The following is a 21,057-nucleotide window of genomic DNA, read 5'->3' as shown; positions in this document are numbered from 1 at the left end:
TGGTTTCTAAGCAGCAATTCGACCATGAAGGCTTGATTCACGCAGTCTCCTCCGAACAGTTGATGTTGAGATGTGTCTAACTGCAGTGTCCAATTTACAGTAGCTATTACAGTGAAAACATACCATGCTATTGTTTGAGGAGAGTGCACAACAACAAAACACTTATCACAGAAACTGATTTGATACATTCACCTCTGAATGTCAATAATGTACTTACATTCAGTAATCTTGCTCTGATTTGTCATCCTGAGGGTCCCAGAGATAAATTGTAGCATAGTTTTGTTTGATAAAATACATTTTTATATTCAAATGTAGGAACTTGGTTCTACAGTTTGAACCACTTTTTGTTTGTAATATCTTTTACCAGATCTAATGTGTTATATTATTCTACGTTCATTTCACATTTCCACAAACTTCAGTGTTTACTTCAAATGGTAAATTGGTTTATTAATACATTTTCAAGTTCCTAATTGGGCACTCTCCTCAAACAACAGCATGGAATTCTTTCACTGTAATAGCTACTCTAAATTTGACATTAGCCTACATTAGCTCAACCGTCCCACGGGGGACACACCGATCCCATAGTGTTTAAAGAAGGATTCTTAAGCCTTGAGACAATTGGAATTTGTATGTGTACTATTCAGAGGTTGAATGGGCAAGACAAAATATTTAAGTGCCATTGAATGGGGTATGGTAGTAGGTGCCAGGCACACCGGTTTGACTGTGTGAAGAACTGCAACGCTACTGGGTTTTTCACGCTTGACAGTTTACCGTGTGTGTCAAGAATGGTCCATCATCCAGTTTCAGATCCCACTGTACAGTGTCTTCAGAAAGTATTCATGGCAACATCATGCTGTGGGGATGTTTTTCAGGTGCAGGGACTGGGAGACTGGCATGATTGAGGGAAATATGAACGAGCAAAGTACAGAGAGATCCTTGATGAAAACCTGCTCCAGAGAGCTCAGGACCAGAGACTGGGGCAAAGGTTCACCTTCCAACAGGACAACAACCCTAAGCACAAAAGAGTGGCTTCGGGACACGTATCTGAATGTCCTTGAGTGACCCTGCCAGAGCCCCGACTTGAACCCGATCGAACATCTCTGGAGAGACCTGAAAATATCTATACAGCGACGCTCCCCATCCAACCCATCCAACAGAGCTGGAGAGGATCTACAGAGGGGAATGGGATAAACTCCCAAAATACACGTGTGCCATGCATGTAGCGTCATACCCAAGAGTACTCAAGGCTGTAATCGCCTTCAAAGGTGCATCAACCAAGTACTGATTAAAGGGTCTGAATCTGGAATCCAAGATGGCGTAGCAGTCGGACGTGTGTTTGTATTGTTCTGTCGCGTGTAAATAGTAAATAGTAAATAGTCTTCGTATTTTTCGTATACATTTCGTATATATTTTAATTTCACTTTCCATCTAGGAACTGAATATACATTCCTACATTCCGCCTCACCCAATGTGGTACGGACCTGCTATTTTTTTTATACTTTAGAACCGTAACCCCAATCAGAAGCTAGCCAGATAACTAGCTACTAGCTAGTAGTCAGTTAGCCACTGCTGCGGTCTTCACCCTCAACTCGGACACAGCCAGCTTCAATACCGGGCCAATACCTGCCAGTCTGCAAGCGCGATATCAACCCAGAGCATATAGGACTGCTTTTTCTCTACCACATCACCGGATTCCTGACGCAAGCTCTGGACAATTACACCGTATCATCACAGCTAGCTAGCTGCAACCGAGTGGCTACTACTGGCTAACACCTCTGTCCCGAAGCAAGCACCAGTTAGCCTTGAGCTAGCCTCGAGCTAGGCCCATCTGCCGGCTAGCTGAAGAGGTCTACCAGCGAATTCTTGGGCTACAATACCAGCTACAAGCTAATTTAGCCATTTTTTTTTTGCCGCTGCTAGTAGCTTTTACCTTCTGCACAGACACCAGCCCTGTTATTAGCCTGGATATTACTCACCAATTTACCAGCATCGGACTGTCTCTCGACAACAACGCCGGATTCCTGCCGTAATCCCTGAGCCACTGCTTCTGATCCTCACAGCTAGCTTGCGGCTAGCGCAGCTAGCGCCACTGCCACGAAGCTAGCACCAGTTAGCAAACACAATTCTACAATTCACAACCTCTCTTTCGCCATCGCCATCTGGCTTGGATTCTCTGTCGACACGACCACGTCTGAGCAGACCCCCTCCGTCTGAGCAGACCACCCCCCGGGCTACTAACTTTAAACGCCGCGAGGCCTCCCTGCTCCATCTACGGCTGCCCCCTGGACACTATGATCACTTGGCTACATAGCTGATGCATGCTTGACTGTCCATTAATTCACGGTACTCCATTCTGTTTATTTGTGTTTTATCTGTCGGCTCTGTGCTTTAACTCAGGATCTGTGTGTAGTTAATCCGACCCTCTCTGCCTAGTCGTCGCCATTTTTACCTGTTGTTGCTGTGTTAGACTAGCACCCTGTTATTGCTGCTGTTATCTTACCTGTTGTTTTAGCTAGCTCTCCCAATCAAGACCTGCAATCACTTTATGCCTTATTGTATGTCTCTGAATACTTATGTAAATGTTATATTTCAACCTGTTTTTGCTTCATCATTATGGAGTTTTGTGTGTAGATTGATGTTGGAAGAATAAAAACAATGTAATCAATTTCAGAATAAGGCTGACCCGGGAGTCCATGACCGGGAGTCCCATAGGGCGGCACATAATTGGCCCAGCGTCGTCCGGGTTAGGCCGGGGGGACTTTACTTGGCTCATCACGCTCTAGAGACTCCTTGTGGCAGGCCGGGCACCTGCAGGCTGACCTCGGTCTTCAGTTGAACGGTGTTTCCTCTGACACATTGGTGCGGCTGGCTTCCGGGTTAAGCGGGCGGGTGTTAAGGAGCGCGGTTTGGCGGGTCATGTTTCGGAAGGCGAAGGACGCATGACTCGACCTTCGCCTTTCCCGAGCTCGTTGGGGAGTTGCAGCGATGAGACAAGATCGTAATTGGATATGACAAGCAAAAAAGACTCTTCCTAGAGCTGACCGTCCAACCAAACTGAGCAACTGGGCAAGAAGGACCTTGGTCAGGGAGGTGACCAAGAACCAAATGACCAATCTGACAAAACTACTGAGTGCCTTAGCTGAGATGGGAGAACCTACCAGAAGGACCAGTCTCTACAGCACATCACCATTCTGGGCTTTGTGGGAGAGTGGCCAGATGAAAGCCACTCCTGAGAAAAAAGGCACATGACAGCTCGTCTGGAGTTTGCAAAAAGGCACATGAAAGACTGAGCATAAGGCAATGGTTTGATGAGACCAAAATTTTACTCTTTGGCCTAAATGCAAAGCGCAATGTCAGGAGAAAACCAGGCACAGCTCATCACCAGTCTAACAACATCCTTATTGTGAAGCATGGTAGTGGCAGCATCATGCTATGGGGATGCTTTTCAGCAACAGAGACTGGGGGAATGGTAAGGTTAGCAGGAGCAATGAATGGAGCCAAATACAGGCAAATCCTTGATGAGAACCTGCTTTAGAGTTTAAATTACCCTAGACTGGGGGGGGGATTTACATTCCAACAGGACAATGACCCCAAGCATACAGCAAAAGCAATGCTGGAATGCCTTCAGAACAAGAATGTGAAAGTCCTTGAGTGGCCCAGCCAAAGCCCAGACTTGAATTCCATTTTAAATCTGTGGAAAGACCTGAAGATTGCTGTTCACTGTTGCTCCTCATCTAACTTACCAGAGTTTGAGAAAATCTGCAAAGGAAGAATGGGAGAAAATCCCCAAATCCAGATATGCAAAGATGATACAGTAATACCCAAGACCACTCAACGCTGTAATCGCGGCCAAAGGTGCTTCTACAAATTATTGATCCAGGGGTGTGAATACTTACGTAAATTAGATACTTCTCTACTTCATTTTCATTTTTTTTTTTTTATCACTTTGTCATTATGGAGTATTTTGTGAAGATGGCTTAGAAAAAAAATATATTTAATCAATTTTGAATTCAGGCTGTAAAAACTAATTGGGGTATGAATACTTTTTGAAGACAAGTTAGTGGGGTCTGAAATTATTGACACCCTTGATAAAAATGTGCAAAGGTGTCAATAATTTTGGACCCCACTATGTAAAAGGAGGAGAAGGAGGGTTAACACAGTTGTGTAATTCCTGGCTTATGAATAGGGTGGGTTTGGGGACTATGTGTATGTGCCAGTTGATAATGCCATGTGAAGACTGAGGGTCTTGTTTTTTTAAACGACAACTACTAACCGTATGACGAGACAAACGTGACTACACCAAGGTTAGATTCAATTGACTTCCTGAATTGAATGGAATTGACACCAACCCTGGACTTGACACCACATTGGCAGCCATTTCTGACAGATCAAGTTGAAAATAAATCAGGTTTAATGTTTTATTTGAAAGTCATGCCACAAGTTGACATAAAATACAAAATGAAAATAAATGATTTCCAGATCATAACTATAAAATAACCACAGTGTAACCGATAATCAAATCAAACAAACATGCACGGTAACAAAAAAAGACAACGTAAGAACACGCAGATAAGCATACAGTACATAAGATACAGCCTTCTGATATCTAGCTATCAGTAAACATATCAGTGTTAAGCGTAGAGAACACAAGGTTAATTGGATATATAAAATTAACAAGAGTATAAAATATTGATAAAATTGATTGATAGGCTACTCGTTATAAAGACCTTAGTATCTTCTATAAGTGTCACCATGCAGTATATTCCAGTCTCGAGTTAATAAACATCTGCAGAAAAGTACAAGAGAATCACAAGCTCATTCGTCGAACGTATCAGACTCCATTTTGGAAACATGGCCACCACAGAAGGTGTCTCATGACTTGGCAAATTTGAGTGAGCAATGTCATAGAATCTACATAATGCTATCGTAAAGATGACGTAACACCTAGCATAAACATGTATGAAGTTTCATGACCAATGTCCTTTAAAGTTCACATGCAGCGGTATGCAGGCTAACAAACTCAAGGTAGCTCCGAGTCTAAACGAGCTAACATACATAAATCATTGCACCATGTTGATGGCTGTGTTCAACTGAAACATAGAAAGTACTGTTTGGCCATTACACAGGCTTTAATAAAAACACATATTCCAAATAAATTGTAAACACAATACAAAGACTCTCTGCAATCACTTATTTTCGGTATTCCTCACATTTTTCATGTTGTCCATCTCTAACAAAAAAAATTTGCTTTCAAATTTAACTGGATAAGTATCCATCTGACAAGTATTCTTGCTTTAAAATGTCTCTCAACTATTATAAGCTCTTGCGTCTGAAATCAGGAATATATTGTAATGACCCTGGACTTGATAAGCACAGTACAATCCCTCCCAACTGGGATAGCCCTATTGTAATTGTGGATAGGGTGTTAATCTTTAGGCTAGGCAACTGGTGTTCACAGCCCACTACAAACTTAGCACAACTTCCACATTTATCACACTGACGTCAGAAGTGGGATAGTGATCGTGGCTTTCGAAAGTATGTCCTGTAAGACGCAGGACTTGACATGCTTTCTGAAACGGAGGGGGTAATGATGAAAGTAAGAGTGTAATGATCCTATCCTTGAAAGGTGCCTAACAATCTCTTCCAGTGGGGATATCCTTATTGGGATCGGGGATAGGGTGTTTGTGTTAAGATCAGGCGACTGGGGTTTGCGGCCCACGAGGGACCTTGTGCTACTTCCTTGTTCGTCACCATTATATCTACATTTGTCACAATAGGAGTCCTGCAGTGGTGGACAAACACTTTGGTTGCTGTCACTTTTCATATACAGTACATACTGTTCGGGATGCTTAATTCAAATGTTCAGAATCTGTAAAATACATGCAAGTATGGAACATAAGCCTTCAATATATGAATTTAGTAACACTGTTTACAACATTTTGAATAAAAAATATATCTTTGAAAATCAAACTGTGCGAGCTGATTTGAAGTAATTTGCTTCATGCATTGGTGTTATTGGTTTGATATAAAACTGGCCAAAGTTCTGAACATTCTTATGCGTTTTGTGTCCTTAAAACATTTGGCATGGACCATCAGAAAATATATACAGAGCCAGAAAAATCAGATCACCGAATTGACACTCCGCTCACCAAGGGAAAACCAATCGTACCTTGAGTAAGTGATGCTTCTGGCAAATGACAAGAACGTGCAATGTTAACGCAATGAGATCTCAACCAGCATGCATTTTTGACAAAGACACAAAAAAAGCATATTGGAACGAGAAAGGCTTGACAATTCCCACAATGTTTAACTAGTTATTGTATGTCCACAAGAGTGGCAAACAAAGCTAATTTACTGTAGAACCTTAACCAACAGTACACTGCAGTACAATGGTCTTTTCCTCCCGTCCATTTTGGCACCGTTGTGGCACATATTTTTCTTGAGTTAAAAAAGACGAGCGATGGTCTACCACATGTGATACAACCCCTTGGTCCTGGTGACTATTATTGGTTCAGATATGGTCAGAACAGAAGCTGCAATACGGCCAACAGCTACTATACCACTAGCAATAGCTAACGATAAGGACTTGGGCAAACTACCTAACTGAAGACATTGTTTGTCTGTGGGGGTCACAGCAAGATTGTGAAACTGAGTCGTATAAATAACTAAAATGGCTGCTGCTGCTAACCTGCCAGCCTGCCCACCACGGGTGTCCCTGGTCAGAGTAGAGCCGAGCACCAGACTGGCTGAATGGACACACATTGCTACATCCTGGCAACAGAAAACCAACCAATCCCCTTATTGACAGGAGGACCTCTTCTTCCCCTGGCAAGAAAGATTCATCTGCTTGGTATGTCATATTTTAACCCTGTGACACCTGCATGCGCTCTATGGCACTCTATTGCCTTTAACTTAACCATGACCCTTCTCTCCATAGCGTTCTATTCTCTGTAACACTTTACTTAGAGGATAAACAGAACGTTAGCTTCCGGGGGTGATCTTGATGCTCGACTTCGTCTCGAGCCTAACAACACCCGTGCCAATATATCCCCCAAACACCGGCTTCTCAGGCATTATCACTTGATTATCATCTCAAAATGATCCTGACTAAATTACAGCCATTATGAGTAACTTGAACATTTCCTTCATAGAGACAAAACATCTAGGTTATTATAGTTGTGATTTTGTTTTTGTTTTTAGATTTTTATTTAAAATTCAGTTTAGTTTCAGCTAGTCTTCAGACAATGTACTATTTTTTATTTACTTTGAGTTTTATAAAATAATTTATATTTCATTTTATATTATTTCATTTCAGTTTAAATGTGTGTGTTAGGGACAGAAAGTAGCATTATGCATGCGTGGCAGGCCTATAGTTTGTATTCTTGGGGGGGGGATGTCACTTCTTGTCACTGGGGGACAATAATACATAAGGTGATGGGTCAGGTCATAGGTTTGTTTAGGTTAAAATTATAAATCAATCTTAATGTGACTTGGATTTAAAAGGAGAATCGTCTGCGTCTAACTCAGATTCAGACATTTCTACCGCACCGTTCAAAGCTATGGCCAGCTCTGGTTATTGTTGATCATTCTCTTGCCAGTTCTGTAATAGCTCGATAGCCTTGACTATGTTCACCCTGTTGTCAGTTATGACAAGTAGGATCTTCTCCTCTGGTATGTCACTTGCGGTCAATTACCTTTCCGGTGTATGGATGCTAAATCTGATGGAGGTTGAGCAACGCATGCTGTGCCTTGTTGGAGGAGGGGTGATAGAAGCAGGCTGATATACCCATAAATGAAGTAGTCATTCCTTTCTTGCTTCATCCGTTTACACGGTTATTTTTCATGCCTTCATGCTTTCAGAATCTCCTTAACTTTCTGGTATCCATTTCCAAAGCAATCAACCTGTTTACTCTAGCAGCGCCAGGTTTTACATTTTGGATCAGGTGTTTGGTTGAATTATCTGAAGGCTCGTGGACTTGCCAGACTGGATGAATAAATGAACAAGCGCTTCTTCTCTTTTTTAAACTTGAATTAGGTTCTGATGTTTCTATTCTTTTCATGATAACTGCTAAAGTTGGTTGCCGTTGATGAGCAGCTACCAATAGCTGGTGGCTAAAATTGTATGATTCTTTGTGGGCGCAGATCAGATGAACTTTGAGGTTCTTTGGGTGTTCTCTTTAATCTCTGTCCCACACATGCTGCCATCTTCTGACACTACATTTCCTTTTATCCTTTCTAGCAATGTACTCAAAACAACGGATGCCGCCCTTGTTTACGCCTATGGTTCACATTCGCGCTCGGATTTCTTCCCTGTTAGCTACAGGTTTGACGGATGCCAGTAGAACGCTACCTGCCCGAATGCATAGTGCCAACTGTAAACTTTGGTGGAGGAGGAATAATGGTCTGGCTAGGCCCCTTAGTTCCAGTGAAATCTTAACTCTACAGCATACAATGACATTCTAGACGATTCTGCGCTTACAACTTTGTGGCAACAGTTTGGGGAAGCCCCTTTTCTGTTTCAGTATGACAATGCCCACGTGCACAAAGCGAGGTCCATACAGAAAGGATTTGTCGAGATCGGTGTGGAAAAACTTGACTGGCCTGCACAGAGCCCTGACCTCAACCACATTGAATTGGAACGCTGACTGCGAGCCTGGCCTAATCGCCCAACATTAGTGCCCGACCTCACTAATGCTCTTGTGGCTGAATGGAAGAAAGTCCCCCCAGCAAAGTTCCAACATCTAGTGGAAAGTCGTCCCAGAAGAGTGGAGGCTGTTATAGCAGCAAAGAGGCACCAACTCCATATTAATGTCCATGATTTGGAATGAGAGGTTCAACGAGCAGGTATCCACATACTTTTGGTCATGTAGTGTAGTTTTTAAAATGTTTTTCTGAATTATTTTATTTCAGTTAACTAAATTGTTTGTCCAATTTTTGTTTTTGTTACTATATGTTACTTGTATAACATATTGCCTTATAACAAGACAGTTTGAAGTTTCAGATTGCAAAGCAGCTCTGCCAATATCGGCACCGCTGTTTACAATAATGAATCTGGACGTTTCTAATTATGCTAACTACTGGATGATTCTGTCGCTATGGGCCTTCAGACACAACTCGAGGTAAGAGTAATTCGACACAAAAATTGATTTTGCATGAACTATCCCTTTCAGAGTTTTTTGTAGCAACCAGTTTAGTCTCTCTGTCTTAGTCTGCAACTGAACAACATAGAAGAAATACATATGTCACACAGCACTTGAATGGCATTTTCGTCATTTGAAGCAACGAATGACAGTCAATAGTAAAAACATATTGTTATGAATGGTGGATGTCACTGATCAGTACCTTTAAAGTGACCCTTTTAAACATCTTGATATGACATTGATATGATGTGCAATAGTGTAAACATGCTGATTCTTAAACACTACCATTTGTTTCCCACACTGAAGATGGAAAGAATAAAGAAATATAAAATAGTAACAATAGAATAACAATACAAGGCCATGTACATACCATTAAAAATGATCTATCCAAGACACATTAATTAATTAAATGCATTAATAAATATACAAACAAATGTGATAATGCAATAAATGCCATTGTTGTTCGAGTAATGCAAAAAAGAAAAGGCGTTGAAACAAGCACATAAACAAGTAAAAGGGATTGATGGTTTGATAAAGAGAGAGTGAGAGATCGGTCGGTCGAAGCTCTCCGCATTACATTCAAAAAATAAAATGTCTCTGGAATGATTCTTAACGTACGTGGGATCCCACGTCAAATCCTGTTCTAGAAAAGTCTCTGCAATAATATTGCACTTTTGAAAAGATACTCGACATGACAACATGGCGTTTGGGGCTTGTTCCTCCTTGTATATCTTCTTTCTCCGCCGCTTGCCACTGTCAGAGATTGAGATAAATAGCCTGTGGAAAGCAGGCCAAAAGAAAAAGAGCGACATGATCTACATGAGAAGAGATGCTAACGGTTTTGGGGACTGTACCAGTGATGGTTCTGAATGATGTCATAGTCTCTGTCTTGGCCAGACAAAAACCCACTCTTTTCACACTACCATTTCAAATAATAAAAAATTATGCTAATTCAAACTGTGTTCCGGTCGGGAATAGTGGTAGCGAGTCACAACAGAGTCAGAGCCAGGAAGAAGGCTATGGCACGTTGTTTTTGGCAGGAGTCGACTGACGGATTTCCTGCTTCTTCTCTCCGTCCACTATCTCTTCTTCCGCTCATCCCTCCATCCAGCCATGTCCGTGGGCCTGTCAGAGCCAGGCGAGGTGCATGATGTTCAAAGGCGCAGGCATAACACGCACGCACGCACGCACGCACGCACGCACGCACGCACACACACACACAGAGAGAGAGGGACAACAGCTGCTGTCTCTCGGGTCACATGATTCACGCGATTCAGGTCAATTGACAGGAGTCCCGTGACTTAGGAAGCGTCAGGCAGTGGCGTTGCCGTAGAGATGACCGACTGACGTGGCACAGTGGCAACTGCCGCCGGCAAAAGAGAGAGGGAGGGAGGGCCTGGTCCGTCTTTGGTCCCGTAAAGCACTTGAATATGGCAGGCGGAGCTCCACAGTCACTCCACTGGGGCATATCAAAAGCGCCGGTTGCTAAGCTAAGAGTGTGATGCCTAGTTAAATAAAGGTTAAATAAAAATTAAATAAAACATTTGTGTGTAAAGGGGGAATGGGGCATGTGCAATGCAGGCAGATCATTTTTGTGCCGTGCTAAACTCGATTTTGTCCATGGCAACCTGTAGAAGCGAAGGGTAGCGTAGTCCGAGGGGATGGGAGTGGGAAGAGGAAGAGGAAGAGGGGATAGATGTGATGGAGGGGGGAGGAGGCAAGGCTACACCCAGTATACCACCCAATACAATGACCCCCCTCCCACCCGACATATGGCTGGTCACAGGCTCCTAAAGAGACCCACTCAGCCTTAAGGCGATGTATAGCCCTTAGAGACGCTGGCAGATGCATGAGGGATGCAGGAGCATGTTAAAAGTGTGTGTGTGTGTGTGTGTGTGTGTGCGTGTGCATGTGTGTGTGAGAGTTGAAGGCATGTAGAGAGAGTAGTCTTGCATACTACTTACTAAAACGATATACAGTGGGGAGAACAAGTATTTGATACACTGCCGATTTTGAAGGTTTTCCTACTTACAAAGCATGTAGAGGTCTGTAATTTTTATCATAGGTACACTTCAACTGTGAGAGACGGAATCTAAAACAAAAATCCAGAAAATCACATTGTATGATTTTTAAGTAATTAATTTGCATTTTATTGCGTGACATAAGTATTTGATGACCTACCAACCAGTAAGAATTCCGGCTCTCACAGACCTGTTAGTTTTTCTTTTAGAAGCCCTCCTGTTCTCCACTCATTACCTGTATTAACTGCACCTGTTTGAACTTGTTACCTGTATAAAAGACACCTGTACACACACTCAATCAAACAGACTCCAATCTCTCCACAATGGCCAAGACCAGAGAGCTGTGTAAGGACATCGGGGATAAAATTGTAGACCTGCACAAGGCTGGGATGGGCTACAGGACAATAGGCAAGCAGCTTGGTGAGAAGGCAACAACTGTTGGCGCAATTATTAGAAAATGGAAGAAGTTCAAGATGACGGTCAATCACCCTCGGTCTGGGGCTCCATGCAAGATCTCACCTCGTGGGGCATCAATGATCATAAGGAAGGTGAGGGATCAGCCCAGAACTACACGGCAGGACCTGGTCAATGACCTGAAGAGAGCTGGGACCACAGTCTCAAAGAAAACCATTAGTAACACACTACGCTGTCATGGATTGAAATCCTGCAGCGCACGCAAGGTCCCCCTGCTCAAGCCAGTGCATGTCCAGGCCCGTCTGAAGTTTGCCAATGACCATCTGGATGATCCAGAGGAGGAATGGGAGAAGGTCATGTGGTCTGATGAGAAAAAAATAGAGCTTTTTGGTCTAAACTCCACTCGCCGTGTTTGGAGGAAGAAGAAGGTTGAGTACAACCCCAAGAACACCATCCCAACCGTGAAGCATGGAGGTGGAAACATCATTCTTTGGGGATGCTTTTCTGCAAAGGGGACAGGACGACTGCACCGTATTGAGGGGAGGATGGATGGGGCCATGTATCGCGAGATCTTGGCCAAAAACCTCCTTCCCTCAGTAAGAGCATTGAAGATGGGTCGTGGCTGGATCTTCCAGCATGACAACGACCCGAAACACACAGCCAGGGCAACTAAGGAGTGGCTCCGTAAGAAGCATCTCAAGGTCCTGGAGTGGCCTAGCCAGTCTCCAGACCTGAACCCAATAGAAAATCTTTGGAGGGAGCTGAACGTCCGTATTGCCCAGCGACAGCCCCGAAACCTGAAGGATCTGGAGATGGTATGTATGGAGGAGTGGGCCAAAATCCCTGCTGCAGTGTGTGCAAACCTGGTCAATAACTACAGGAAACGTATGATCTTTGTAATTGCAAACAAAGGTTTCTGTACCAAATATTAAGTTCTGCTTTTCTGATGTATCAAATACTTATGTCATGCAATAAAATGCAAATTAATTACTTAAAAATCATACAATGTGATTTTCTGGATTTTTGTTTTAGATTCCGTCTCTCACAGTTGAAGTGTACCTATGATAAAAATTACAGACCTCTACATGCTTTGTAAGTAGGAAAACCTTCAAAATCGGCAGTGTATCAAATACTTGTTCTCCCCACTGTACATACTGTGTACTAATCATGCATCATACTATTTAGAATGTACTGTTTAGTATATGTATGCAGTAAGCTTCAAACATCAACATACCAGGCTCACCCATACTGAGAATGTGTCATCTAACGCATAATTGCTTTGTTTCCCACCATTCATTCATTTTGGTAGCTGACTATCAGCGGTTTATCGGCTGTTGTCACACCTACGTGGGTCTGAAAAGACACTTCTCTTCCTCAATAGTGTGCAGTGAATTCTACTAGATGGAAAGATGAAATGAGTATGACGTCCTGGCATTTAAAGAAAACAAAATGTTCAATATTTCACATACTATAAAACGTAATATTTTCGCATACCCAATCAGCCTACTATTTAGAACTCAGACACGGCCTGTGTGTTTGTGTGTGTGTGTGTTTGTGTGTGTGTAACAGTGAGAGTGAGAGAAAGAGTCAGAAAGAAAGAAAGCTGTGTCTGTATATGTTGAAGGGGGTGTTGGGTTGGGTGGAGCAGGGGTGGGGGGTGATTAACCTTAAAACTGACATGCTTGGGTTTAGGGGTGGCGAAAGGTCGTCAAGATGACAAAGGTCAAGCTCCTTCGACATTCCATGGCGAGAGCGGCGACGGCGGTGGTTGTGACGTCATATGTTGATGAGTGTGATGCAGGTGATGAGGCGCACGGTAACCGTGCCCGGGAGGTCGTTGTCTTGGCGATTGCCCTTGTCGCGCAGGTGGAGCGTGTGCTGCTCCTGCCGGTCGTTTGGGTCACTGGACAGGGTCACCTGACCCAGGAAGGTATCCACAATTACGTTCTTATTGTAGATCTATTATGGTATGGCCCAAGGTCCAAGGAGAGCAGAGAAGAAAGAGAAAAAGAGGGAGAGAGGAAGCATAGGAAAAGTGATTTTCAAAAAGTTAGAGTAAAACATATTCAAGAGATAGAGGGATACATACTGTATGAACACAGACAGACAGATACAAAAAAATAGTTCCTCCTCTCCGTCTGTGCTTACCTCAATGTGGATGCCTTCCTTGGGCTTCTTGCGGTAGAACAGGCCTTTGACATCGAAGTTAGGGCTCCGCGTGTCCTTGTGCACCGGCGAGCACACCCTCTCTCCCTCACAGGTGATGATGACGTACGGGTCCGAGGCTGGGAGGGAGAGGGAAGGAAGGATGAGGGACAGCTGTCAATCTCTGTATCGGCATGAGAAGTGTAAACGTGTGTGTGCATGTGTACTCAACTATGCAGGCCAAAACCAACTCGAGGTCTAAATGAAGCCAATCCTTATCTGGCCATCAGACCAACCAGCAAGCAGACAGGTCTCTGACAGGTAGGTGGAGCAGGGCTTTAGTTGCTTGTGCTACTAGGTAGGTCGAGGATATGGGGAGAAGGAACTATAGAAGACTATAAATCTGAAAGGGAGGGGATAGGTTTCAGCCATATGGAAAAAAGTATTCCTAGACCTAGCCCTTTGTGGAACTACTACCATTTTGCTTAAATCTATCCAATCCTCTTCGATCTACATGAAGCTAGGGGTTAAGGGTTAGGACATGGATATTCAACTCTTGCCCTACGAAGTCCAGAGCCTGCTTGTTTTCTGTTCTACCTGATAATTAATTGAACACACCTGGTGTCCCAGGTCTAAATCATTCCCGGATTAGAGGGGAACAATGTAAAAATGTAGTGGAACTGGCTTTGAGGTCCAGAGTTGAGTTTGAAGGGGTTTAGGGGCTAGGGGCTGTTTCTGGGCTGACCCAAAGCCTATTGGACTATTACTGTGCAATATGTCTAGTTGTAGCTAAGCCGCTAGCCACTAGGTGATGCTGATGTACCTCCTTGTGTTTTGGCCGGGTGCCTCTTCTTGTTGGGAATGAGACAGCGCAGCTCTGTGTATGACCAGAAGAGTTCACCTTGCAACACATGCTGGGGCACGGAAAAACACATACACACTCGCACAAAATGTACAGTACACACTTAAACTCAAGTTACCCATTGGCAGAAGAGTTTATTGTGTCGACCAGAACCTTTCCCCTCCAACTATCCCCCATCCTTTCCAGCATGGTCCAGTAACAATGGTGGAGATATAACCGGGCCATCCTAGTATAGCTCGTGTGAAAATGGTCTATGCAAGTCAGCTCCCAAAGCCTCCCTTCGACATGGGTGCGTACTGTAGCTTACTTTACTGTAGGCCTACTATTTCCTACTGCAGCCTTACTAGCTTACCTCCATTAGAGTCCTGGCCCTGGAGTCCCTCAGCACTCAGAACGTGGACCTGGGTGACCAGCTGGGGGTAACCACACATGCCCGTCCAACACGTCTGTGGGGGCTCATCCAGGTTCAACTCTCTGTTGGGTAGGGAAAGAAAGTGAATATGGGTGTTATTCATTTTGGTGAGAGTAATGGCAGTGGATGACAAATTACGTGAAAAAGGTTCTGGGTCCACTTAGAGAATCAATTCAACTTTATCAAAAAGCTCAAACCTTTAATAGAAACCCATACAATTCAACTGGTGTGCATGTTAAAGGGATCGTTCACTTTTTTGAAGTAAGTAGTAAAATGCAAAAAATACTTTAACCCCAAGTGTCGTAAAATACCAAAATGAAATATCCCTTTAACATACACACCAGTTGAATTTGATGGGTTTCTATAAAATGAGGTTTGTTATTTGATCAATTTTAACTGATCCAAATTAGGCAATCCCTATCATAGAACTACAAAACAATACTGTTCTATTCAATTCTATGATCCCAGTGAACTATCCCTTTGCAAACGTAAGGCGGTTAAACGGAAGGGGGGTGGGGGTGGGTCTGCATGTCGGCCGGCTGGTTTACTTGCAGTCTGAAGGCACGTCGGTGAAGACCCGCAACAGGAAGTCGCCCTGCTGCCCGGGGTCAAAAGTCGTGGGGATGATGACGTAGCGACCCTCCTTGAGCTCCTTCCTGAGGAAGACGCAGCGCGAGTTGATGTAGATGGAGCCCGCCACCTTCTGCTGGGCCGTGTGCATGCGGTATTTTCTGTTCAGCTCCACCTAGAGGACGGGAGGGGACATGACATCAGGGTCACATTTTAAAGGGAGACTTTCAAGGTAGATATGGCATCATCAGGCAGAGCAAGGATAGAGGCAGAAGCAGGGAGACAGATATAGGAGGTGGAAAGATGGCACATGTGAGGACTGAAACAGGATCCTTATGTCTTATCTTTTATGTTATGAGTAGCAAGGAAGTAAAGAGACGGCAATACCATGAAGTAAAGCGTTAAGAGGCAAAAGGAAAAATTAATGTGGAACGACAGTGTGTTCATCTTCCTGTGTATCCATCTGTGTGTGTTCATCTGTGTTTGTGTGTGTGTGTGCTAACATCTGCGTATTTGTCTCTTCATCTGTGTGAGTGTGTTCTCGTGTGTGTGTCTTCATCTCTGTGTGTGTGCGTGCATACCCGGTGAATGTCGAAGCCTATGGCCAGGTTATCTCCTTTGCCCTCTTTGGTGGTGGCTCTCCTCTCCTTCTGCTGCAGGGCGATCAACACCTCATCCTCTACCTTATTCACATCAAACACATACTGCAGAGAGACAAACACACTAATTAGAACAATCTCCTCAAATCAAATACAGAATATGCAGTACATGCAGAGACACCAACAGAAAAACACATACAAACTTACACAGTACAAACACACTCCTACCCAGCCTCCCACCATCCACCCACACTCTCCCCACTTCCACACATCCTCCACCCTCATGCACCACACCTGTGGGTTCTGGAGGAAGGTGGCCTTGTAGTTGATGCATCCCCCAGAGCGGTTCCTCAGAGGGTCTTGGCGGGGGACCCAGGAGCCCCTCATCACTTCCTCCTCCCATGTTTTGTGGATGCTCAGATAAGAGGTGTTGATGAGGCGGCACAGGATCAGGTCCGTGAAGTACTGGCAGAAGTCATCAAACGTCATCCTAGGGTGGAGAGGAAGGGAGGGAGGGCAAGAGGGAGGGAGGGTATATTTAGGAAAGTGCCACTCAATCAGTTAAAACTTCTTAGGGCTGCAATCCTGTTAACGGGATCGATATGACAACAGCCAGTGAAAGTGCAGGGCGCCAAATTCAAACAACAGAAATCTCATAATTAAAATTCCTCAAGCATACAAGTATTTCACACCATTTTAAAGATACACTTCTTGTTAATCCCCCCACAGTGTCCGATTTCAAAAAGGCTTTACAGCGAAAGCATCACAAACGATTATGTTAGGTCACCACCAAATCACAGAAAAACACAAAAAACATTTCCCCAGCCAAAGACAGGAGTCACAAAAAGCAGGAATAGAGATAAAATTAATCACTAACCTTTGATGATCATCAGATGACACTCATAGGACTTCATGTTACACAATACATATATGTTTTGTTCGATAAAGTTCATATTTATATCCAAAAACCTCAGTTTACATTTGGCGCCATGTTCAGAAATGCCTCCAAAATATCCGGAGAAATTGCAGAGAGCCACATCAAATAACAGAAATACTCATCATAAACTTTGATGAAAGATAGATGTTTTACATAGAATTAAAGATAAACTTGTTCTTAATGCAACCACTGTGTCAGATTTCAAAAAAGCTTTACGGAAAAAGCAAAAACCATGCAATAATCTGAGGTCGGCGCTCAGAGCCCAATCAAGCCATACAGGTACCCTCCATATCGTGCAGTCAACAGAAGTCAGAAATAACATTATAAATATGCACTTACCTTGGATGATCTTCATCAGAATGCACTCCCAGGAATCCCAGTTCCACAATAAATGTTTGATTTGTTCGGTAATGTCCATCATTTATGTCCAAATAGCTACTTTTGTTAGCGCGTTTGGTAAACAAATCCAAAGTCACGAAGCGTGTTCACTAAAAGCAGACGAAATGTCAAAAAGTTCCGTAACAGTCAGTAGAAACATGTCAAACGATGTATTGAATCAATCTTTAGGATGTTTTTAACATAAATCTTCAATAATGTTCCAACCGGAGAATTCCTTTGTCTTCAGAAATGCGATAGAACAGAGCTCGCTCTCACATGAACACGCATGGTCAGCGCATGTTCAGCTCATGATAGACCTTACTCAATCCCCTCTCCTTCGGCCCCACTTCACAGTAGAAGCATCAGACAAGGTTCTAAAGACTGTTGACATCTAGTGGAAGCCATAGGAAGTGCAAAATGACCCATATCCCACTGTGTATTCGATAGGCGATGAGTTGAAAACCTACAAACCTCAGATTTCCCATTTCTCATTTCACATGTATTGTGTAACATGAAGTCCTATGAGTGCCATCTGATGAAGATCATCAAAGGTTAGTGATTAATTTAATCACTATTTCTGACTTTTGTGAGCCCTCTCCTTGGCTGGAAAATGGCCGTATGGTTTTCTGTGACTAGGCGCTGACCTAACATAGTCACATGGTGTGCTTTCGCAGTAAAGCCTTTTTGAAATCGGACACTGTGGTTGGATTTACAAGAAGTTTATCTTTAAAATGGTGTATAATACTTGTATGTTTGAGGAATTTTAATTATGGGATTTCTGTTGTTTTGAATTTGGCGCCCTGCAATTTCACTGGCTGTTGTCGAGGTACCAGAGAGGTTAAGCATAGTACGGAGCATGCTTTTTAGTCCAGGCCTAGGCTTAATCTGTGTGTGGGTAAATGACCCCTAATGTGTTAATGGTGTGTGTGTGTGTGTGTGTGTGTGTGTGTGTGTGTGTGTGTGTGTGTGTGTGTGTGTGTGTGTGCGCATGGTGGTCCCTCTCACCAGAATTCTCCGTCATCCTGCACGGTGACGCCCAGCTTCTCTCTCTCACTCTTGCTCACCTTCTTCCACTCCTCTGAGCTGGGGGCACAGACATGAAATTACCTCATGTTCGACAGTATGAAACAAAGGAAATTACAGAGCAAACACACCACTGAAAAACCCTTTGGATTGGAGATTCCGAAGTTCAGCACCACATGACAATGGACAGCAATTTTCTCAGGAGCAGTCATAGATTAAAACATGAAGACTTACCCCAGGAAGTAGGAATTGTAGGTATCGGCAATACATAGTAATTGTGTGTGTGCCTACGTGCATATGAAAATAAACCTCTCTTCTGTTTCTATGAAATTCCTGCCAGTTCCACAACTTCTGTGTGACTGTGACAAACTTCCACATTAAACAATACAATTAAATGTCTCCAATTCCAATTGTGATCAAACCCCAGATACATTATACATGCATTCTTATGACTATATGAATGAAAGGAGACGACTCCTTTAATTACACCACTCAGTCACTTCCCCTTTAAGAACTAACATCTCTCTCCTTTACCTACTCAATAATTCAGCTGTCTTCATGAGCGAGCCCTACAATCTCTGCTATGTCACACAACCTAGCGATAAACAATAGGACACAACAGAAGGAAGAAGCTCTTAGTCTTCTCCCCATCCTATTACATGATAAATGCCATAAATTATCTGTTGAACGTGATTTTATTTTATTTATTATGTTAGATATTTTGGGATTCTATATATTTTTTTACTTTAAGGTGACTTAAACGTGTGAACATGTGCACGTGTGCCTTCAAAAATAATAACTGTATTATTATTCTTGACATTTTTTACCATTCAACCAAGTTTATGTATAACAATACGGCTCGTACACGTCTGAATAACTCAGTTCCAAACAGTTGCGTTAATGGAATTCACTCCACAATATTATAGTCACTGTACTAACAGCACCCCTGCAGATCTCGGAATGACATTGTAATGGCTTTACTTTTTGTGTCTCCTTCTTCTGCATTATTACTGAAATGTAAAAAAAAATGTAGAGCCTACCCTTATTTTTCCCTCCATATTGTTGTTTTTCTTAAAATAAATAAATAAAACAGAAACACACATTCACACGTATATATGTTCAACAGTTAATTTATGGCATTTATCACCCCCCCCCCCCACACACACACACACACACTTCCCCATTTCAGAAGATAGAGAACACCTCTCTCTCCACCTCATTACTCCTACACGGTCTAGTTGTTTCGAGGCAGTAAAGGCACTCTGAATAGGAGAAGCTTTCATTATGCAGTGTTGTGTACATCGAATTAGAATAAGAATTCTAATTCTAATACTATGGTTGTGTAGTACCACTTCCAGGCCTGAGGAGGCAGTGTTGTGTATTTACCTGTCGCTCCAGGGCCCGCTCCACTCCTTCTCTCCCCAGGGGTTCCTCATGCGGATCATATTGAGTTTCTCTGATTTGAAGAATGCCAGCAGGCCCTGGCCCAGACGCACCTTCTTCACGTCCGTCACTGCGTATGCGTGGCCCTTGACCAGGCCACAGTCTAGCCGTGCCTCCATGTCCTCCACTGTGGTCGCCTATGAGACAATTAATAATCAATTAATTCATTTAGAAATATTTATTTGTGCAGCACATGTCATACACAGAATGTAGCTCAAAGTGCTTGAGTTGTGACAAGGGTTGTGTTCATTAGGGCGTGCGGCATGCGACAAAATGAAAATATGCATTCAGAATTTTTTTTGTTTGATGCCTATTGAACAAGGCCCAGTCAAGTTGAACTGAGAATTGGTTTGTTTGAATTGAGCTTGCAGCCTAGACGGCTGGTGCTGTCCCTTGCTACTTGATCATCAAAGTATCATTGAGCACAAGGCCCAGATGTAATGAGCCCGTTTCACAAACAAAGTGTGATGCAACGACAGCAAGGGAGCAACTACTAAGGAGACAGAAGGGGAAAAAGGATAAAGAAGACAGGAAGGTAATGAGGGAAACCAGGGTCGTGTTCATTAGTGCACAACGTAACAAAATGTTTTGCAACGTAAACCAAAAACAAGTGTTTTTTATTGGGAAGGGGGAATACCTAGTCAATTGTACAAATTAATGCATTCAAAATAATGCACTCTGAATCAGAGAGTTGCGGGGGGCTGCCTTAATCGACATCCATGTCGGCATTTTATATCACTATGTGAATGTGTCTAAATACCATATAAAATACCACAGAATTTTAGGTAAGGGGTTAATTGTAGCAAATGTTACGATTAACCCCCTTTACAAATCTGAGTCTAATCTGAGTCTAATGAGAAAAAACAACTATTGTCATCAATTATATCAATCAAAATAACTCTTCTTACTGATAAAAATGATGTATGATTAGATAAATGGGGAATGTTCGGCAGGTCAATAATCAAGAAAGAGAGGTGGCAAGAATATTTTGAATTCGGCCTGAACATACAGTGGGGAGAACAAGTATTTGATACACTGCCGATTTTGCAGGTTTTCCTACTTACAAAGCATGTAGAGGTCTGTAATTTTTATCATAGGTACACTTCAACTATG

The 21,057-nt window shown here is 43.0% G+C and overlaps 1 protein-coding gene across 1 annotated transcript in view; it reads right to left on the bottom strand.

Moving 5' to 3' along the window:
- Positions 1-11,277: 11,277 nt before the first annotated feature.
- LOC139548922 (calpain-5-like) overlaps positions 11,278-21,057 on the bottom strand; it is a 59,667-nt gene continuing 49,887 nt past the window's right edge. The window contains exons 6-13 of the mRNA XM_071358922.1: positions 19,888-20,081; positions 18,484-18,561; positions 16,458-16,653; positions 16,146-16,268; positions 15,543-15,739; positions 14,935-15,056; positions 13,724-13,860; positions 11,278-13,534 (exon numbers count right to left, since the gene is read on the bottom strand). Of these exons, the coding sequence (XP_071215023.1) occupies positions 13,352-13,534; positions 13,724-13,860; positions 14,935-15,056; positions 15,543-15,739; positions 16,146-16,268; positions 16,458-16,653; positions 18,484-18,561; positions 19,888-20,081 (1,230 nt within the window). The 3' untranslated portion in view covers positions 11,278-13,351. The remainder of the gene's footprint in view (positions 13,535-13,723; positions 13,861-14,934; positions 15,057-15,542; positions 15,740-16,145; positions 16,269-16,457; positions 16,654-18,483; positions 18,562-19,887; positions 20,082-21,057) is intronic.

Source organism: Salvelinus alpinus, chromosome 1, assembly GCF_045679555.1.
Source record: "Salvelinus alpinus chromosome 1, SLU_Salpinus.1, whole genome shotgun sequence".
Classification (NCBI taxonomy): Eukaryota; Metazoa; Chordata; class Actinopteri; order Salmoniformes; family Salmonidae; genus Salvelinus; species Salvelinus alpinus.
The sequence above is the reverse complement of the archived record's forward strand: the minus strand, read 5'-3'. Positions and strand labels throughout refer to the sequence as shown.